Source organism: Entelurus aequoreus, linkage group LG04, assembly GCF_033978785.1.
Source record: "Entelurus aequoreus isolate RoL-2023_Sb linkage group LG04, RoL_Eaeq_v1.1, whole genome shotgun sequence".
Classification (NCBI taxonomy): Eukaryota; Metazoa; Chordata; class Actinopteri; order Syngnathiformes; family Syngnathidae; genus Entelurus; species Entelurus aequoreus.
Genome location: NC_084734.1, coordinates 51,426,693 through 51,446,944, shown reverse-complemented (window position 1 = coordinate 51,446,944; position 20,252 = coordinate 51,426,693). Strand labels below are relative to the sequence as shown.

The 20,252-nt window shown below is 40.8% G+C and overlaps 2 protein-coding genes across 5 annotated transcripts in view; both read right to left on the bottom strand.

Annotated features, from left to right (window-relative positions):
• The window catches only part of adgrg6 (adhesion G protein-coupled receptor G6), a 46,730-nt gene extending 40,871 nt beyond the window's left edge, over window positions 1-5,859 (bottom strand). For both annotated transcript variants that reach the window (XM_062045199.1, XM_062045200.1), the window contains exons 1-2: window positions 5,726-5,859; window positions 556-620 (exon numbers count right to left, since the gene is read on the bottom strand). In XM_062045199.1, the coding sequence (XP_061901183.1) occupies window positions 556-620; window positions 5,726-5,727 (67 nt within the window). In that variant the 5' untranslated portion in view covers window positions 5,728-5,859. The remainder of the gene's footprint in view (window positions 1-555; window positions 621-5,725) is intronic.
• A 325-nt stretch (window positions 5,860-6,184) lies between these two features.
• Window positions 6,185-20,252, bottom strand: part of vta1 (vesicle (multivesicular body) trafficking 1) — a 33,979-nt gene continuing 19,911 nt past the window's right edge. The window contains exons 3-9 of one of the 3 annotated variants that reach the window (XR_009825933.1): window positions 17,216-17,343; window positions 16,159-16,234; window positions 12,756-12,870; window positions 8,799-9,029; window positions 8,623-8,700; window positions 6,840-7,061; window positions 6,185-6,763 (exon numbers count right to left, since the gene is read on the bottom strand). Coding sequence is in view for 1 of the 3 variants with exons in the window: in XM_062045197.1 (XP_061901181.1) it covers window positions 6,919-7,061; window positions 8,623-8,700; window positions 8,799-9,029; window positions 12,756-12,870; window positions 16,159-16,234; window positions 17,216-17,343 (771 nt within the window). In the remaining 2 variants the exon portion in view is untranslated. Of the gene's footprint in view, window positions 7,062-8,622; window positions 8,701-8,798; window positions 9,030-12,755; window positions 12,871-16,158; window positions 16,235-17,215; window positions 17,344-20,252 lie in introns of all 3 variants that reach the window. The other 2 variants (XR_009825934.1, XM_062045197.1) reach the window with 2 other exon arrangements.

The window sequence follows — 20,252 nt, the reverse complement described above, 5'->3', positions numbered from 1 at the left end:
ACACACAAAAAAAATCGTAATGATTTACTGCAGCCTAGAACATGAGGAGACAAGGAAGAAGAAAATTGTAGAGTGACAAGAAGCAAAGAAATAGTGATGATGATGTATCAATCAAAATATGGAGGCATGGGCATACAAGCAGATGGGGGCGGGGCTTAACCCCCCCACAGGAAGTGACATGATGTGTTCTTTCCATCAAGGACACACAATGCACTGTGTGTGTGTGTGTGTGTGTGTGTGTGTGTGTGTGTGTGTGTGTGTGTGTGTGTTTGTGTGTGTGTGTGTGTGTGTGTGTGTGTGTGTGTGTGTGTGTGTGTGTGTGTGTGAGAGTGGTTAGGACTGCTGGGAAGTTTATGAGCATACTTGGCTTTAGGCTGCTGGAAGACTATGGAAAACACACACACACGCGTGCGCACACACACACACACGCACACAAACACATTATTGTCTTAAAGGAACACACACACAAGCAATGATGAATTCTGATGAGGATGAAAACCAGCAGGTGAGGTCACATGATGGGAGGTGTCACATAACAAGGGCGCAGGTACTTACCGTGTGTGTGAAGTCCCACCCAGAGCAAGAAGACCATCACCACGACACCCCTACGACACGCCGCCCTGGTTAAGAGGGGCACAGTCAGGTGAGGTCACACGATGTCGGGGGCGGAGCTCGGATTCATGAATATTAATGAGTTGTAGCAATAATGTCATACAGCTGCTGACATTCAAATTAAAGTGTGTCTTTGTCATGTTGGCTTAAACCCACACAAAGACGACCATTCATGTGTGTGATGCCTCAGTGTGGGTGTGGCCTTCTGGATACGTGCCACACCCCCAAAACATCCAACTTCCTATCTCCTTCCAGCGACGTCCACATGCTAATGTTGACAAGTGTTAGCCTGGAGACAGATACATCAACATGCTAACGTAGCTACTAGCTTGCCTGGTGACTGATACTGTACATGAACATGCTAACGTTGGTACGTGTTTGCCCGGTGACGGAACATGCTAATCTAGCTGCCTGCTACCCTGATGACTGACAATAAGCCCAGTGACGTATACATGTTGATGCTAACATTGCTAACTACTCGCCAGGTACATCAACATGCTAACTGATGCTAGCTAAGTAGCCTACTAAAACCAGTATGAAGAAAGCCTTAACTAAGCCTGACATCGAACTGATGAATCAGGTATACTTAAAAAGTTAAAGTTAAAGTACCACTGATAGTCACACACACACTAAGTGTGGTGAAATTACCCTCTGCATTTGACCCATCCTCTTGTTCCACCCCCTGGGAGGTGAGGGGAGCAGTGAGCAGCAGCGGTGGCTGCACTCGGGACTCATTTGGTGATTTAACCCCAAATTCCAACCATTGATGCTGAGTAGGTAATGGGTCCCATTTTCATAGTCTTTGGTATGACTCGGTCAGGGGTTTGAACTCACAACCTACCGATCTCAGGGCGGATACTCTAACCACAAGGCCACTGATCAAGTTTTGTGTTTTAATTGTTTAAATGAACATTTTATTTATTTGGCTTCTTTATTTGACTCCTTATTTCCACATCCAATTCAGCCAAATGTCCAGAAGGTTTACATGTCGCCATCCTTTCGTACTTCCTTGGCTCATACTTTTTTTTTTACTCCCATTGATGTGTTTGAGGTCAAGAGAGTCCTGAAACAAGTGGATCCTGGTAAATCTGCTGATCCTGACAAACTCGAGCCCTTCTTTTTGAGGTCAGCCGTGGAATTTATTGCAGAACCTCTTATTTCTTGTCCAGTAATGAGATTCCTAACATTTGGAAATCTGCCTATGTTTTACCTTTGTTATTAACAACTGTTAATAACTATAGACTAATCTCTAAGTTATGCGTCGCAGCTAAAGTTCTTGAAAATGTTGTAAGTAAACAAGTTAAAGAATTCTTAGACCCCTATGGTCGGCTTTCCTCAACATCAATCAGGTTTTAGAAAGCGACATAGCACCATAACAACTGCTATCAAAGCTTTGAATGACATTATTGAGGCATTGGTTTGTAAAAAATATTGTGCAGCTGTATTTATCGACCTGTCAAAAGCATTTGACACGGTGGACCATATCATTCTGGCAGACAAGACTGCACAGGATTGGCCTATCTCAGCAGGCTGTAAAGTGGTTTCCTAATTACCATAATTTCCGGACTATAAGCCACACCTGAATATAAGACGCACCCTTGTATAAGCCGCAGGGACCAGAACGAGGGGAAAATGTAGCGGCTTATAGTCCGGAAATTACGGTACCTGTCCGAAGGAACCCAATGCGTCCAGTTTGCTGGGTCCCCTTCGTGTTTTCTCCCTGTATTGAATGGTGTACCGCAGGGTTCCATATTAGGTCCATTGTTGTTTTCCATTCATGTAAATAATCTCTGTCATAATGTGTCGGATGCTGCAATGAATTTATGCAGATGACGCGGTCATATATTGTTCATCCCTCGCTGTTGTGCCAACCTTTGAGCACCTGCAGTCAGCTTTTGATGTTGTTCAATCCCAGCTGACTTGGCTGAGATTAGTACTTAATGCACACACATCTAAAATCTGGTTTTATTTTCAAATGGCAAACGGTTGCCATTGGACATAACAAAAATATCAAACGCTCATAAGGTTAAACTTGAAATGGCCACAACATATAAGTACTTGGGGATTGTTACTGATGAGAACTTGTCTTGTAAATCACACACATAAAAACTCGTCTAAACCTAAAATCATTAGGGTATTTTTTTTATTTAGAAACAAATCCTGTTTTCCCTACAAGTTAGAAAATACTTGATCCTGACCACTTTCATGCCTTTGCTAGATTTTGGAGACTTACTTTTTTACACTTATTTAAAAACATTGCCTTATATTTTATTACTGGTTGTGTCAACCGTGTCCACCATTTCAGTTTGTCCACAACAGCGAACTGTTCGCACATCGTCTCGATGGATGGTTTTATATATAAATCACTCATGGGTCTGGTTCCCACCTATTTGTGTTCCTTTATGTCTACAATCTCCTATCGCGACAGCTAAGGTCACAGGACATCCTTAGAATGTTTGTTCCTAGAGCCAACACAAATCTTGGAAAAAAGCCTTCAGATATGCTGCTCCATGGTCTTGGAATAACTTACAAAAGGGTCTGAGGTTACCTGAGCTGATCACTTTGGGGGATTTATTTTTACCTATTGCGTGTTTTCATGTTATTGTTGTAAGTCATTTATATTTTTAATTGCCGTGTGTGACTGCTGCCCACACAGCAGAAGACTGCTATACGGATCCGCCTTCAAGTCGCCCAACCCGCGTTACTGTCACATTCGTTATGGCTCCGCCTAGAGGATACAGCTCCGCCTCTGAAAATTGTACGGTCAGACACCTGATCCTGAGCGGACTCGTGTCTGATTCGCATACGCAGACGCGACAAACTAAACCGGCGCGCGCCGCCTAGAGTTATAGGCTCCGCCTACGCGCTCTGAGCCGACCAATGTCTGCACCCGCAGACGTGGACGCGCCTACTAGCGTGTACGCGCATGAGCCAAGATCTCTGGACTTTCTTTGCTGGAACACGAACGTAAGTATAGAGTTATTGATTTATTGCTACATTCGCAGTAAAGATCGGCCTTTGTGTTTCCATCATCATTTATGTATGATTGTAATGACGTTGTTTGATATTAGGACTAGCAGTAAAACTTTATATTCTGTAAAAAAAGGCTTTTATTTCCAGCGCCGCCTCCCAGAATGCTTTGCATGGGGACGTGCGTCTGACGTCACGTATTCAGAAAATTCTAAATGGCTGCACGCGGGAGGTGAGGCCCGAGCGAAGAAAAGTGGAAAAGAGTGTTATTCGTCAAAAAACCCACACAACGACGGTAATTTTTTCGCCGTGCTATTGTAAAATTGTCTTTTATCTGTGTTTTAACTTAGGCTATCTTTTGTTAGACACTGGGAATGTGTGTAGGTTACATGCTACGATATTCCACATATTTCCAACTGGTTGAAACGAAAGCGTATTACTTTATTGTCAGTGTTGTTTAGGCCCAGGTCGCTATTACTTCGTTATAACAACGTAACGTTAACAGAGTGGAAACAGCCATTCTTTGCTATTAATATGAGTGTGTATTATTTCTTTCTTTGTTCTTTAGTGGAGCTCGAGATCCTGTTTACTGTGGACTAGCTGTGTGTGACGCCATGTTGTTTTTGTTTCCATTACAAAAAAAAAGGTATGTCTATGTGTTTTTTGGCATAGTTAATTGTAGAAAAAAATATAAAATGAGGTGATGTGAGTGGGAAAAATTGCTGCACATATTAAGGATCCTTTTTCTTGATCTATATTTTTGTTATTTGCTGAGGTATATATTTTATATGCTGTTTTTTATTTAATTAATTTATTAGAGACTATTTTATGCTTTATTTACCTTTTTTATTATTATTTTATTTACTATTTCCACATGTAAGCATAAATAATTGATCATATTAGTACACTGTTTGATTGCTTTGCTTAATGCATTCCATAATTTAATTCCACATACTGATATACTGAAGGTCTTAAGTGTTGTACGTGCGTACAAATGTTTTAAATTACATTTCTCTCTAAGATGATTTTTCTCCTCTTTTTTTGAGAAGAATTGTTGTATATTCTTGGGTAGCAGGTTATAGTTTGCTTTGTTTATAATTTTAGCTGTTTGCAAATTCACTATGTCGTGGAATTTCAGTATCTTTGATTCAATAAATAAAGGATTTGTGTGTTCTCTATATCCAACATTATATATTATTCTAACTGATCTTTTTTGTAACACCGTTAATGAATGAAGTGTACTTTTGTAATTATTTCCCCATATTTCTACACAATAACTCAGATATGTAACACTAGTGAACAGTAGAGAATATGAAGTGATGCTCTTTTTGTTGTTATATTTGTTTCTGTAACTTTGTTTTTGCTGCCCTCTTTGAATCTCAGTGAGTTTTACCTTCAATAAAGGATATAGATTGATTGAATGATTCAAAGCATTAGCATGTAGAAATGCGTTAAACATGTTTATTTTTTTTAATTGTGAAAAAGAGTGAACACGCTGAGAAACAACGGTTATAAAAGTTTGGTGGGTGTGAGACGGTGAAAGGCAGGTTGGCGCTGCCAGAGGTGGTTACACAACATGCACACTGACCACACTTCTTGAACTTTATAGAACAACAAATCCTGTTTGGGCGCCATGATGACGTCACAAAGAAACTCAATATGATGACATCGTTCATCCTATTAGACCTGGCGCCACCTGTAGCGCATCTTTTGAATGACGCATTGGCGTCAATCAATCAACAGTGACGTCAGCAACCTTAATTAACTCATTAATCACACTTTTTAACTCATTAATCACACTTTATCTGTTGCTCACTAATCACCAACTTAACTCGTGGCAAGTTGAAAGTGATGCCATCATCATCATGTTTTGGAAGCCAAACGTTACAATGACGTCACGTCGACCGAAATGTTCGTGATAGAAAGTGAATATCATACATAATACCTAAAAGTGAATATCATACGTAACACATAAGTGTTTCGTGATAGAAAGCAAATATGATACATAATACATAAAAAAAACATTTTTATATACCGAGGTAAATGTAATCAATTACGAACAAATCATTTCAGAAAAAAACACGCACAGAAACTCGCGCACGGCTGAGCCTTAAAGAAAAAATGTTGACAAAAAGCAACTTACATTATTTAATGCAGCCTGCTGTCCTGCGTCAACATGTTACAGAAAAAAGATTGAAGTCTTCAGGAACTTTTTTCTTTTCTTCTGCAAAACTTTCCTCCTCCTCACGAGCACGTCTCATGAACGCGCCTCGCCAAGCGGGGAGTTTGGGGGGTGGGGGTGGGGGTGTTCTGACTGTGGGGTGTGTTTGATTCGCTGACTTCGACCGCCCGCCGGAATGCACAACCACACCTGTAGGCTTGTGTCGGGTCACTTTATTGTGATGAAGCACTTTTGTCATTGCTGCCTAGCACGAATATCTTCCATAAAAAAACTCTGCTGGAATGTGTCAGTTATATTCTTTATTTGCTTCTTGTTGGTGGACTTTAGCTGATGGGCTCCAGTTAGCACAAAGGAACCCACATGTTCAAATAAAAAATAACTACATTTAAACAAAACTTTGAGTCATGTACATACTACATATTTCCTGCAAATATAACATTTTATTGACATGATTTTGAAAGATTGCATCAGATCTGTGACAACAGTGTAGAGACATTGTTGATGCTACGCTAGCTTGTTATTAGGCGGGCATAGCAATGTTGTTAGCATTTAGCTTAGCGTGGTCGTTCATTATACATGCGGCGTGAAAGCCCCCACACATCTGTAAGGGCAGTGCTGGCGCAGGTATGGCTGCTTTAAATCAACACAACCCAAACCTAAATTATAATCACAATTTTTTTTTTCAAGCAAAAGAAAAAAGCGCCCCCTGTTGAGCCTTGTTTATTTGGTAAAGTTTGTAAAAGAGAGCCCCGATGACAGGGAAATAAGGACAGGTTGTCGTCACATGATCACTGTGGGTGCAACAAAACACTTTGCCTGTACACTCTTGTGCACGCTGGCTCCAGCGTGATTAGCATGTCATGTTCACACAGCACATCCTTGATAACCAAACTAACCAAAGAATGGCAGTACAGACACACTGGCGGCCATTGTTACAGTCTGCTGTGTGTGTGTGTGTGTGTGTGTGTGTGTGTGTGTGTGTGTGTGTGTGTGTGTGTGTGTGTGTGTGTGTGTGTGTGTGTGTGTGTGTGTGTGTGTGTGTGTGTGTGTGTGTGTGTGTGTGCGTGTGCGTGTGCGTGTGTGCATGCGCATGTGCGAGTGTATGAAGATAGTGTAGATAGAGCACTGGCGACTGGAGGAGGACAAAGGCATCATTATTTGCCTGTGGTGAGCAGCTTGAGGGCCTTCTGGAGGTTCTGGATGGCGGTGGACACATCTTCGTACTGAAGGGCACTGCCTGCATACTTGCAGTATTTTTGGGCCAAGGTGAAGTCTTCTGGAGACAGATGAACATCACCTGCACACATGGACATACACATGTATCTTCATCAGTGGCGTGCAGTCACTAGAGGCAGGGGAGGCACGGCCTCACCTGCCATCATGGAAAGAAAAAAAAAGTAAAAAGAAAAAAAAATAATTAAATTGTTATATGTATCCAGTGATTATACTAAAGTTATTTTCCATTTAACTTCACCAGTTTTAGATTAGTTTTATTTTTATTTTCACATTTGCCGTTCAAATACTGAGAAGAGACGGTGCGATGATCAGCAGCCAGTTGAGGCACGTCACTGCGTTGTGCCTCAACATGGATTGTGCGCAATGACTCTGCTAACTGCTGAGCTGCTGTGCAGTGAGACTATTGCTATATGAATTATATTATACATTTCCATAGTTTAGTTAGCTGAGGTATATAATGTACAGTGTATTTTGTCAACAACTGTATGTGTGTAACGTATTTCTTGTGCTGAGCGATCATAAAACTGGAGGCTCGTCTCATAACCCCGCCTCCTGGTGCCAAGCACCTCCGCCGCAGAATGCACCGCCCGACGGGAGCGCCACACCAACCAAAGCCCACACCCAAACCCTCCACGTGCAAGACCGAATCCACCCAAAAAAAAGTCACTTAACAAGAAGCCAAAAAGTGCAAAAACAACAATGCTCGTGCGGCGTGCTGGAGGAGCCGTGAACAGGGACACAACATTAGGTACACCTGCAGACGGCAGCGCGGATTTCATATTTCATTCATTCACAACTCTTCCAACACGAACACCACTGTTCCCGCACTTATAAGTAAAGGTAAGACCATAATAACGTTTTTTTTATTAAATGTGCTTTTTTGTGTGCTACAGTTTGTAAGTGTAAAGTTAAAGTACCAATGATTGTCACACACACACTAGGTGTGGTGAAATGTGTCCTCTGCATTTGACCCATCCCCTTGTTCACCCCCTGGGAGGTGAGGGGAGCAGTGGGCAGCAGCGGCGCCGTGCCTGGGAATAATTTTTGGTGATTTAACCCCCAATTCCAACCCTTGATGCTGAGTGCCAAGCAGGGAAGAATGCTGGTATGAGCTTTTAAACATAACCCGTTAACTGCTGCCAATCAAATGGTGAATAAGATACTCTTTAGGGTTCATATGTTTTGTAAATCTGACTGTGATGAAGTCAGTGCCTCACCAGTCATGAACCTCACCGCACGCCACTGATCTTCATCATACACGTACACATGTGCACACACACTTGTAGGCGTGACTGACGTGTCAGGGATAAAGATATGCTGATGAAGAGGAGAAGTGACAAAATATGGAGTTGGTTAGGCCTGCAACCATTGTGATGTGAGTCGCTGGCAGTGTGTCGCTGCTTGTGGCAGGAATTTGGCCAGGAAGCCGGAGAATAGCGGCATGAGGTTTGTTAGAACATGCAAAGTGCCGCTGTGGTCAACCATCACCTCACTACTTGACCATGGCGTCCACCACGTAATGACACGTTAAACACCAACATGTTCAACTTTGACAAAAAGCTAATTTTCTTTCTACAGTCATGCATGTTAGTGGGTGTGTGTGTGTGTGTGTGTATGATTACCGTGGTGCTGGGTGGTGAGCAGGGAGGGCGGGTCGACAGTTGGCGCAGCTCGAGACATTGGTACTGGTTTGACTGCGTCTGCCACGTCACAGAACACAAGGCAGAGACGTAAACACCATGCTAAGCTAAGCTAGCTTCCACAAAGAAACACTTAACGAGGTCACAACCACTCCTACCTGAAGGAGGCGGCAGCTCAGCTGGGGTGTTAGCAGGGGCGTGCGCACCAGGGGGGATATGGATGTTATTGTAGTTGGCGGAGGTGGGGGCTGATGGTCCTAATTCTGGACCAGCAGCAAAGCCGAAGCCCGGGGCCGAATCCTCACTAAAATTCTGGTCCTGAGAGGAAGCTCCCCCGCGGAATGAGCCCCCCTGTGAAAAGGTCTGACCTGAGAAACCTTCATCTCCGTCTGAAGGGCAGCGAGGGGACAAAAGACGTCAGTAAAAAACGAGATCACTGTGGATGGACACACACACCAAAACACACCTCACAGAAGTGAAGTATCTCAACAATCATTGACCAACAGAATTGAATGTTGAGACCCTGTCACTTTTATTTACTTTCACACGTTTCTAACGTCATCCAACATGATGCTGGTGACACATGCACTCATACAGACACACACAGGTGAGAGGCAGCAGAACACTTGAAGAAGATGATGCACATGAAATGTGATAGGACACAAGCCTGTAGAACAATGCTGTTGATTGATGGATCACACAAAGAGAAGGAGAAGGAGGAGAAAAAGGAGGAAGAAGAGGAAGGGGAGAAGAAGAAGAAAGTGGGCTCAGTAGCTTCATGTTAATATTATTGGTATTTGTATTGCTCCTTTTGTAGTGCAATAATGTTCATTGTCATTTCTGTGTTATTACTAACTACTTCACTAACTGCTTCTTTGCTATCATTTTTGTACATATATTGTATTTGCTGATGTTTTTCTGTTGTTGTCTCTCTGTCTTCCCTCTCTTGTCCCCTCAATATCTCCCCGTCTTCTTTTTATACTTCTTTCTATCACTTCCTGCACTGGTTCGGCTGTGCTTGTGCAAAAAAACATTAAATACATCCATTTAATAAAGTCCAATACAAATAAGGCAACAAAAGAAGTATCCCAATACAATCTTTTGTAAAGCAATTCTGTATAGCAGATATGGGCATCTACATCAACACTATAATTTGCCTAAGTGGCTGGACAGAACATGTTAAAAAAAAATAAAAAAAAACTTAATGACAAAGTGTGATGAGAAGGTTAGTTACATGAAGTGAAGAGGCTGTGCATGACAGGTGAGCGCGGAAGTGAGCGTAGAATGAACGCAACAGATGAGCGTGTTAGCGCGGAAGTGTGCGTGACAGGTTGTAATGGACGCAGGGATCCATGTATTGCCAGTCACAATTAGCATGTGGTCAGATGTGAATACGAGCATATAATCCTATTATGTCATTAATTTATGAACAATTATAAGCTATTACAGACATATCAAATAATAATGGTAATATAAAAAATGTAAATTAATGGAATGTGGGAAAATAAAAGGCATTGTGTGATATCGGATGGGGGGAAACGGAAAGTGACGTCATCCACTCCTGCGCAGCCACTCCTTGAATCATAGCCTCACTCCTAACCTTTTTTGTAGATTTATTATTGGCCTGTGCATCTCGTATATGTAATATATTTTCTGCATAAACTTCAGGAGGTGAACTGCACATCAGGCTGTGGGGTTGAGTGTGTTGTGCAGGTGTTGTATTGACGGGTTACATGGACAGAAGGAGGGTGATATTTATTATGCAGGATTAATTTGTGTGTTATTAAAAATAAGCCTGATTGTGTTGTGGCTTTTGTTTATTTATTGTTTAACACGTTCCCAGCTGAATATCACATCCTACCTGTGACTCCTTAATGAGTGTAGAGGCAGCAACACCCGGAGAACGTGGGTGCGTTACAAGGTAAAAGGTCAAGTGTGCTTGACAGATAAACGTTAAAGTGTGTGTGTCATGTGAATGTTAAAGTGTGTGTGTCATGTGAACGTGGAAGTGTGTGACAGGTGAGCATGGAAGTGAGTGTGGAAGTGTGCGTGACAGGTGAGTACGGAAGTATTCGTAATGTATTATTTTGGAGCGCCATTCAAGTATACAGGCGCGATCAAAAGTTTACATACACATGTAAAGAACATAATGTCATGGCTGTCTTGAGTTTCCAATACTTTCTACAACTCTTATTTTTTTGTGATAGAGTGATTGGAGAACATACTTGTTTGTCACAAAATACATTCATGAAGTTTGGTTCTTTTATGAATGTATTATGGGTCTACTGAAAATGTGACCAAATATGCTGTGTCAAAAGTATACATAAAGCAATGTTAATATTTGGTTACATGTCCTTTGGCAAGTTTCACTGCAATAAGGCGCTTTTGGTAGCCATCCACAAGCTTCTGGCAAGATTCTGGTTGAATTTTTGACCACTCCTCTTGACAAAATTGGTGCAGTTCAGCTAAATGTGTTGGTTTTCTGACATGGACTTGTTTTCTTCAGCATTGTCCAGTCAGGACTTTGGGAAGGCCATTCTAAAACCTTAATTCTAGCCTGATTTAGCCATTCCTTTACCACTTTTGATGTGTGTTTGGGGTCATTGTCCTGTTGAAACACCCAACTGCGCCCAAGACCCAACCTCCGGGCTGATGATTTTAGGTTTTCCTGAAGAATTTGGAGGTAATCCTCCTTTTTCATTGTCCCATTTACTCTCTGTAAAGCACCAGTTCCATTGGCAGCAAAACAGGCCCAGAGCATAATACTACCACCACCATGCTTGACGGTGGGAATGGTGTTCCTGGGATTAAAGGCCTCACTTTTTCTCCTCCAAACATATTGCTGGGTATTGTGGCCAAACAGCTCAATTTTTGTTTCATCTGACATCACATGGACAAAGATAAGACCTTCTGGAGGAAAGTTCTGCGGTCAAATGAAACAAAAATTGAGCATAGGATGCATATGCATGTTTGAGCCCTCTACAACAAGAGTATAGCGACAAAGAAGCTTATTGACTACAATGGCAGACTAACGCAAATACCTTTGTGTACATTTTCTACCATATATAGAAATATCTGCTGATTTCACAGGACAGAGCTAATTCCAAATGGCTCATTTGGAGGAAGTATAAAGGAAAGCAAGATTATTTTATATATATCTCAGCAATGCATCCATGGTTAAATTCAAAATATTTGGGGCTAATGGGGATTCCAAATAAACAAAAACAGGTACTTAAGAACAGTTGGTTTAGCATAATACGTCCCCTTTAAGTGGATTTATATCACACCATCTTGGCAACCAGATGATAGACACAAGGTCCAGCAGCAACAACTGCATCATGTACTGGTTGATAAAAGTACAGTGTGTGATTGACATGTGGACATCCTTGTTGTGTGAATAAACCACCATGCTGTCACCAATGCATGCTGGGATTAAAACATGCACTTAGTGTGTGCGTGTTGAGTGTGCACACGTGCAGAGCCTAGGGCTCTCACTGGTGATGTCATGGCTGGTTTGTGTGTCTGTGTGTATTTGTGTGTGTGTGCCTGTGAAGTGGGCGGGATCCTGCAGATGGTCTTCATTTGTTTGCTGCTGTGTCGTCCCGCGAGGACTTTGACGCAATGTAAAGGCGAGTGAAATAAAAAAAAGAAAAAGTAAAATAAAAAAAAAAAGAGTGAAAACCTAAAGTACGTCCAGATGTACAACATGGAGTCACTCTTATAGAACATTGCAGCAGTCTGACCACGGCATGCTGAAGGGCACTGTGACACCACATGCCTTGTTAGCTCTGTTAGGCTCGTTAGCTGCAATAATCAATCAGAAACTAATTGGCTGATTTCTTTCCCAGGAAAAAGAAAGTTGTGAAAAGTGACCAGTGTAAAAATGACATAGGGTTGATTGAGCGTCTGGGCAGTCGCTCACAAGAAGAGAAAAAGTTAGTAAAAGACTGAGTACACCCTCCAGGTGAAAGTGGGGTTGATGAGGAGCACTAACAAAGGCAGCAATCAAATAAAAGAACAAGGAAAAAGAATCACATCTAATCTCTTTTCCTGTTAGCATTCACAACCTCACAACATACATGCTCAAGCGTGTTCCTTATATCAGCATGTCCCACCTGCTTCCTCCTCCAGGTTCATGCCGATTGGCCCAGCCTGAGGTGTCTCGCCACTCTTCAGACAGTTATGGATGTATGTGGCCTTCCAGCGGGCGTACTTCCTGTGCTGGATGTTCTAGTGGAGCCGGGATATATCCATTAACTCTTTACATTTTTTACCACTTCAGAAATTTGTGTTTCACATGCTAACAGTAACCATGACAACTAGCTAACGCTCATCATACAAGATGTACTTATGGATCAGTGTGATGGACCTTGAAAGGTATAAAGTTGTACTCTTGCTTGGATCAGTCCGAAGTTTGGACTGATAGGGAATGGTATTGTTAGGATGTTGACTTATATGTTGTACTATAATGTTTAGCCTCAAGGTACTGTTAGGATGAGGACTAGTATATTGTACCTAGGGATGGGCGATATGGCCTAAAATCCATATAGAGATATATATTGCAGCCTTCTGCGATAACGATATATCTCACCATATATTATTTGACATGTACATGATAAACTAACAATTTCGAAACAGGATACAAAAGCTCCTAATTTTGATGCTGACATATGCGCTAAGATATTGCACAATTTCTGGTTGTATTATTTTGTCAGAACTATTATTTATATATTGTACATATTATATTAATAAGGTGTTAATTTACTGATAATATCTTGTTACTTTTTATGGTAACTTGGTTTTATCTACACTTCTGTTTAAATGTAATAAACACCTATTCTTCTGTTGTTTGATACTTTAAATTATTGTTGGGTGATACTACAAATTGTGGTATGGATCCAATAACAGGTATTTACAGGGGCAGTATCATTCATACCAATGCTGATACTGAGACTTTAAATTTTCAAGATCATTGATTGAGTCAACGTTTGATCATATTCAGACAAACACAGAATGGCAGTGTAACAATATATATAAAATATTAAAATTATTTCCTATAATTGGCTCTGATTTAAATCCTTAGTTTTTTTGCCCTTAAAGCCCTTCTGTGTCAGGGACTTATTTTCTCAGTTTGTAAATCATAACAAAAATATTTTTCAAAAACAAAAATTTCGATCTAACCACTGTAGTATTAACCATATAATGATATGTATTAGACTTGGTATCGTTAGTGTCGATATTTGTATCAGTCCGCCCACCTTTGTTAACCTTTAAGAGCTCTTGCTTGCGGTTAGTGGTTAGCTTTTCCTCCTAAGGTATGTAGTGTAGAGCTCAACCAATATGTTCTTTTCAGGGCCAATAATGATTATTAGTCGTCAAGGAGGTTGATAACCGTTATTTGGAGCCGATATTCACTTGGAGTAAAAGCTATTTAAAGGGGACTGCACTTTTTTTTGGAATTTTGCCTTTCGTTCACAATCATTACGAGAGACATGTTGATAGATTTTTTTTTAATGCATTCTAACTTGTAAATAAAACTCCACTTACAGCGGAGCCAATGGGAACTCCTTTATTTCGCCCATAAAATCCAATAAATAAACATTCAAAAACAACCAACAATACTCCATTTACATTTTGTGATTTGAATATTAACCAAGTTTTAAGCGCTACTGCAGAAAAACGACTTATTAGCGGCGCTGTGATCACTCCCGTGTGTCAATATGTGTACATCATCGAGTGGTCTGATGCTTCCTCGCTTCCTTGCTCCCTGTAAGTTTATTCTAGATCATAAATCATGCATCTCACCTGGACAGAAGGCGCCTGAGTAGGTATTGACAAGTTATTACACTTTGACAGCCATTTAGAACGCGAAACTAACTCTAATTAATATTGGTATCATATGTGTATATATTGTATCTGCTGATGTAGTTATCGTGTAGTTGAAAAAAAAAACCACAACAACAACAACAAAAAAAAGACTTACAGATTAAAAGAGGCCAATACATTATATCATAGTTTATTTTCCGCCAGGGAGGTGAGGATGCTGACTTAGAAGTGACTCTGCACCGTGGAGAGACATTAACCACTATCAAGAATCCTACACTGTTGAAAACTCGTTCGTTCGCTTGTCTCTGTCAAATTTGCTGGACACAGCTGAAATCCATCAACAACATGTACTTAACAATATAATGATAGTATTAAAAGCTCTATTGTTGGTCAAATTTATAGCATTTATATCGTACATTGTCTATGTCGCGCAACCCTAATTGTACTATAATGTTTGGACTCATGGGACCATTGGATTAGGACTAGTATTTTGTACCACCAATAACAGGTCATAGAAAACACACATTTCTGGGTTAAGTGTGTAAAAGTTCTGAGTGGTTCTGGCAGGGTGAGGTTGGCATTGGACAGAATGGAGTGTTGGCGCTGCTAGAAGATAAGGCCAAGGTACAATGGCTTGGTGGCTTATTGTGAACTTTTGGCCTGTTTGTTTAGCCTCAGCACCACACTAATCATCCTTAAGATCACAAAAATAACACTGTGCTAATAGAGCAGCAAGGAAAATAACTGTGACACACTGAGAACTTATTAGATTTCAATAAAAACCACAAAGTGTCTGCGTTAAATGAAGGTACAAAGAAATACTGTCTTATTGGATTGTGTGTACACATTTTTATAGTCCTTTTTCTACCACTGGAATTTCTACCAATTCCCTAATATTTGATAAATCGGTGGTGAAAAAAGTTATGGAAAACATGCCCAAACAAAATGGTGAAGAGTTGACAAAACATAAGCAATATTATACGAAAAACAGTCAGGTCGGTAGGTTGCAGCAGCCAGCCATTCGACCATCTCAGCTGACTGCAGCAACAAAGGACTCTGCAAGCTTGTTATACGTAGCAACATACAGGAAGCAGTAAATTAGTGCATCAAAGGTAAATCAAATATTTACTATGTAGTTATACGTTGTATAAGCTGCAATAGTAGTCTGCAACCCATTTGTTTTGTTAGATAAAAGCTGAGTGGACCTAATGCTAATGCAAGCTGCTCAACAGGCTGATACTAAGACTAAATCAATCAGATGTGTTTGTGCGGTCGTCTCAACACTGACATTTATGGATTATGTATTGTTATTTACAAATGAACTGAATCATAAGAACTCACCTGACCCTCATCCTTCTCTTGGAAAATGTATTTTTGGCCAGAAAGGCATAACAGTTTTTTTGTTTTAGAATTATATTGTATGTAATTACCAAATACCTTTGTGTTTTACTTTCACTCCGGTAAAAGTTTTTTTTTGTATGTGATCAATGTGGAAATATACTCTTAGCATGTCATTAGCCAAATCTGAATGGATGATCTAATTTTTGAGATGAGGTGTGAAAACGCAAACCACACAGATTACCATGAAGTTTATTCATGACGTTTTGGTGGATAAGTGGTTATAGGGTGTGTCTCCATTTCATCTTCTCACGTGAATGCTGTAGTATCAAGAGAATGTAGAGAAGACCTCACCTCGTCTGATAACTCTCCAAAGACAGACAGGACATCCAGCAGCAGACTAGCCGTGTAGAAAGACTTGATCATGTTCCTGTATGTGACAGAAACAAGCTGCTTGAGGAACATGTAACATCTTAAGTGACATTTCAGCGACTTTATGTAAGTGGGGGGATGTTTATGAGCAGTAAAACTCCAGTTGGAGCGCAGACAAAAATCAAATGTGTCCTTGTTTACCTTGTGCTTCTGGACATGGAAGTAGGAACATATGGAAAAGACATAATGAGTTCTGCATTCAATCTTCTACAAAAGTGAGTCTTCCCAAGGAGCAGCACACACTTGAATCTGAAGCAAATGTACATTTGCCATTGTTTGCTATGAGTATCGATTGAAGCTTTTATTAGATATTATATCTATTAAGTCAAATTATATAATTCATGGAACATATATATATATACAAACTTTTTTCACCAGGTACCACCTCAAAAAAACACTTGGCTCTCCAAGTACCACCATAATGACCCAACATTAAAATACAGTCGCGGGGTAGGCCTAAATATTCACTAAAAACAAGGCAGAGGTTTTATTTAACAAGTATGTTTATATTTTTGGCCACTCTAACATTACACACAGTTTGAACAGTTACACTATGCTTGAATATTTAGTTAAGTTATTTTTTGGTGCACCACTGGATGGAGCCTGCGCACTACTGATATAAACAGAACATGTTTACTTGTGAAGAAACAGGGCATAAAGACTTCCTTGTTGGCTTCAACAAGCTGGAGAACATTTCTTGTTGGGTTATTTTGCTACTTGTTTGTGTTGGTGTAACATGTGTGACTTGTGTCATGTAAACACACACACAGCCACTTCCAATCATTTCAACTACGCGCTCAGCAGCTATCAACCCAGCGAGCAAGGCTGCATCCACAACAGCAGCTTTGATTTCCATGATGGCGGACGAAGAATGCTGAGAATGTTGGCTGCAAGCAGGTGCTCAGTCCCCAGATGGCGATATAAAGTGCAGGATCCAGCACATGTAAAAATCCACAAAGTTGAAACACTAAAAACTTACTTGTGGAATCGTCCAGCTCGGTCCTCGTTGTCAGCATACAAGAACATCTTTAAGGCGTAGTTTTCTATGTGCGCGTTGCCAACCACCTCCTGACTGATGGAGTCATTGTCACTCAACTCCTTCTTCATCTGGCAAACACACAAGTACACATGTAAACCATCACATACAACGGAAATACAATGATATAACTTAAACAAACACAAGTACACACATGTAAACTACCACATACACAATGATAAACAAAAACACATTTTGAAAACCAAGGGCTCAAGATGGTAGTCAGCAGTCATTACTGTTCACTTCCTGTTCTTTGCCAGTCACATGTTAGCTTTTCTCTGCATTTATGTGCTCTCTCCAAGACGCTTCAAGTTTCCAATAAAAACACTTGAGCAAACATTCTGGTTCCATGCAGCAGGTAGACCCTGAAAGGCCTGAATAGAACCACTGTTCACTAACCTAATCTGTGTGTGTGTGTGTGTGTACTGGATGGAGAATGGAGGTAGTAAGAAAGAAGAACATAGGCTGTGTCTAATATGGGTGGATTAAAGAGTAGCAAAAGTTTAGGATACAAATAATGTCTTTAAACAAGATTCATCATTAGTATTGAACACATCATCCATCATTAGTACTAAACACATTGTCTGCGTCAGTAATAATACTTTACAACACAAAGGGCGATGGTGAGCCACTACTACTGGCTTTGTGACCAATTAGCAAGAGTAGCTCATGCTAGGTGACCTAGTATTATAATGCTACAAGAAAACATGCCGCCCCCTGCTGGTGTGGCTGTCATTAACATTTGAACATGGAACAAGAAGGATGATGATGAAGACAGTGATTTGAAATGTAAAAAAAGAGAAGCAGGTCCCACAGGGCAGACATATCGCTGCTGGTGATTTCACATCCTGACACAAGCAGCGGTTTTCCAGCAACCAGTCAGCACACAAAATAGAATTAATGAGGAGGACCTGCTGCTGTGTCGTCTTCTGCATCACAACCTTGAGGCCATTTCCTTATTTTCACACTTACATGAAAGAAGCTCATTAACTTCCCTTTCACACTTCTACCTCAACACAACCTTCACAGCACGTCACATGTCTCACTACTGGAGCACCGCATCACAAGATCACAACACCACTTCAACATGACCACAACACAACATGAGGACAACACAACATTAAGACACCGTAACTGCAACAATTACTTGATTAGATTCATTATTTCATTAAAAAAACAGGGGATAGAGAATAGCTTTTTTTTTTTTTTTAATTACTACACTTAAAAAAATAATATTGATTTTAAGTATAACCGTCTAAGAGCAGAAATACAATACAGTTAGAGGGGGGGTCATCCGAATCGAAGCTGCTGCCATCAGGGCGCTGCTCCGTAAACCATCATACAGCAAGGAGGTAAGCGACAAAGGTATGGGTTGGGGGTATGTGTGCGTATCTGTCCATGGGTGCGTGTTATGTCTGTAGGCTTGAAGGTCGCTTCGCCCGGTGTTCAAGGCATTTTTTTACTGTATTGGTGTTACTGGGGTGTTTATAGCACAGCCTTGCTAAGGCCAAGGGGGTCGATTTGTAAATAAAGATTGTTGTTGGTTTGGGAAAGCAAACATTCCAATGATTTGTCAGCTCGAATTGTCCATACTAGTTATCAAATTGATCCTAATTTCGCATTGCAGAGTAGAAAGATTCTCCAAGATGTTATTCAATTTGCAAGTCGATTCTGAGATCATTAAAGTCTGGGTGCTCACAACTCTGCCCATCCAATCCATCGAGATGAGCAGCCTTTGGCTACTTGAACAGCTGCCATCGTCTTCAGATTTGTTAATAGACCAGAGCAACGCTCAATCCAAATTCAATCAGCAGATGCCCGGTTATCCCAGTTTTAGATAGATATCTCCAATGTCTACAACAGAAAGAACTGCTAGGTGCATGATTTGCCACTTCTTCTAAGAGTCCCTCATGTATCCAGCAGCAAACCATTGCAAAGTAGAAAGATTCTCCAAGATGTTATCCAATTTGCAAGTCAATTCTGAGATTGACAAAGTCTGGGTGCTCACAGCTCTGCCCATCCAATCCATCGCGATGGGCAGCCTTTGGCTAATTGAACGGCTGCCATCATCTTCTGAATTTGTTAATAGACCAGAGCAATGCTCAATTCCATCAGCAGATGCCCTGTTATCACAGTTCTAAATAGATATCTCCTCCCGTCTTCTCCCTGCTTGCTCTCTTTGTCTTGTATGGCAAATGAGTTTTTTTCCCTTGGACTCAGTCTGGACCCCCTCCCGAGGGTCCAGCCTTTGACTGATATTTTTTTTTACTCTTCCCCCCTTCCCCAATATCACCTTCTTCCCACCTTTTTTAAGGAGCGCCGTAAGTGGCTGATCCGTTGGCGATCCTGTTCTTGTCTCCCTGTAATGTATGTCTGCTCTTAGTGGGACTGTGACGAAAATGTAATTTCAGTTCTTATATGTCTTGTACATGTTAAGAATGGACAATAATATCCTGAATCTCCGATGTCTTCAACAGAAAGAACTGCTAGGCGCACGACTCGCCACTTCTTTTAAGAGTCCCTTATGTATCCTGCAGCAAACGTCTCGTCAGGCCAGGCATGTTCCCCCAAACCTGTGCTTCTCGTCGAGAAGATCTTGTCAATTGAGTTGAGAGCCCAGTTTATCAATTGCATGTTGTAGATTTCAGAGAACAGTGCAAAAAGAGAGGCTCTTAGAAAATGAAGATACGAAAAGACAAGGAATAAAGAAGAAAAGCAGAAGAGTTAAGAGAGAGATGGAAAATGTGTCTGCCTTGGTCCAGAACCTGAGAGAAAAAAAGCTTTGATTTACATTCTGTTCCTTCAATTAATCATTTATTGAGTGTAACTAATAAAAATGGATAAAATCTACACCACATATAGCGCCCAGAACTTTAAATATACCGGTATAGTTACCGCACGACCATTGCAATAGAGTGCACATTGGACCAGTGGTGTATGGCTGCTGTGATGTGTGTCGTGGAATAAAGCACTGACTTGT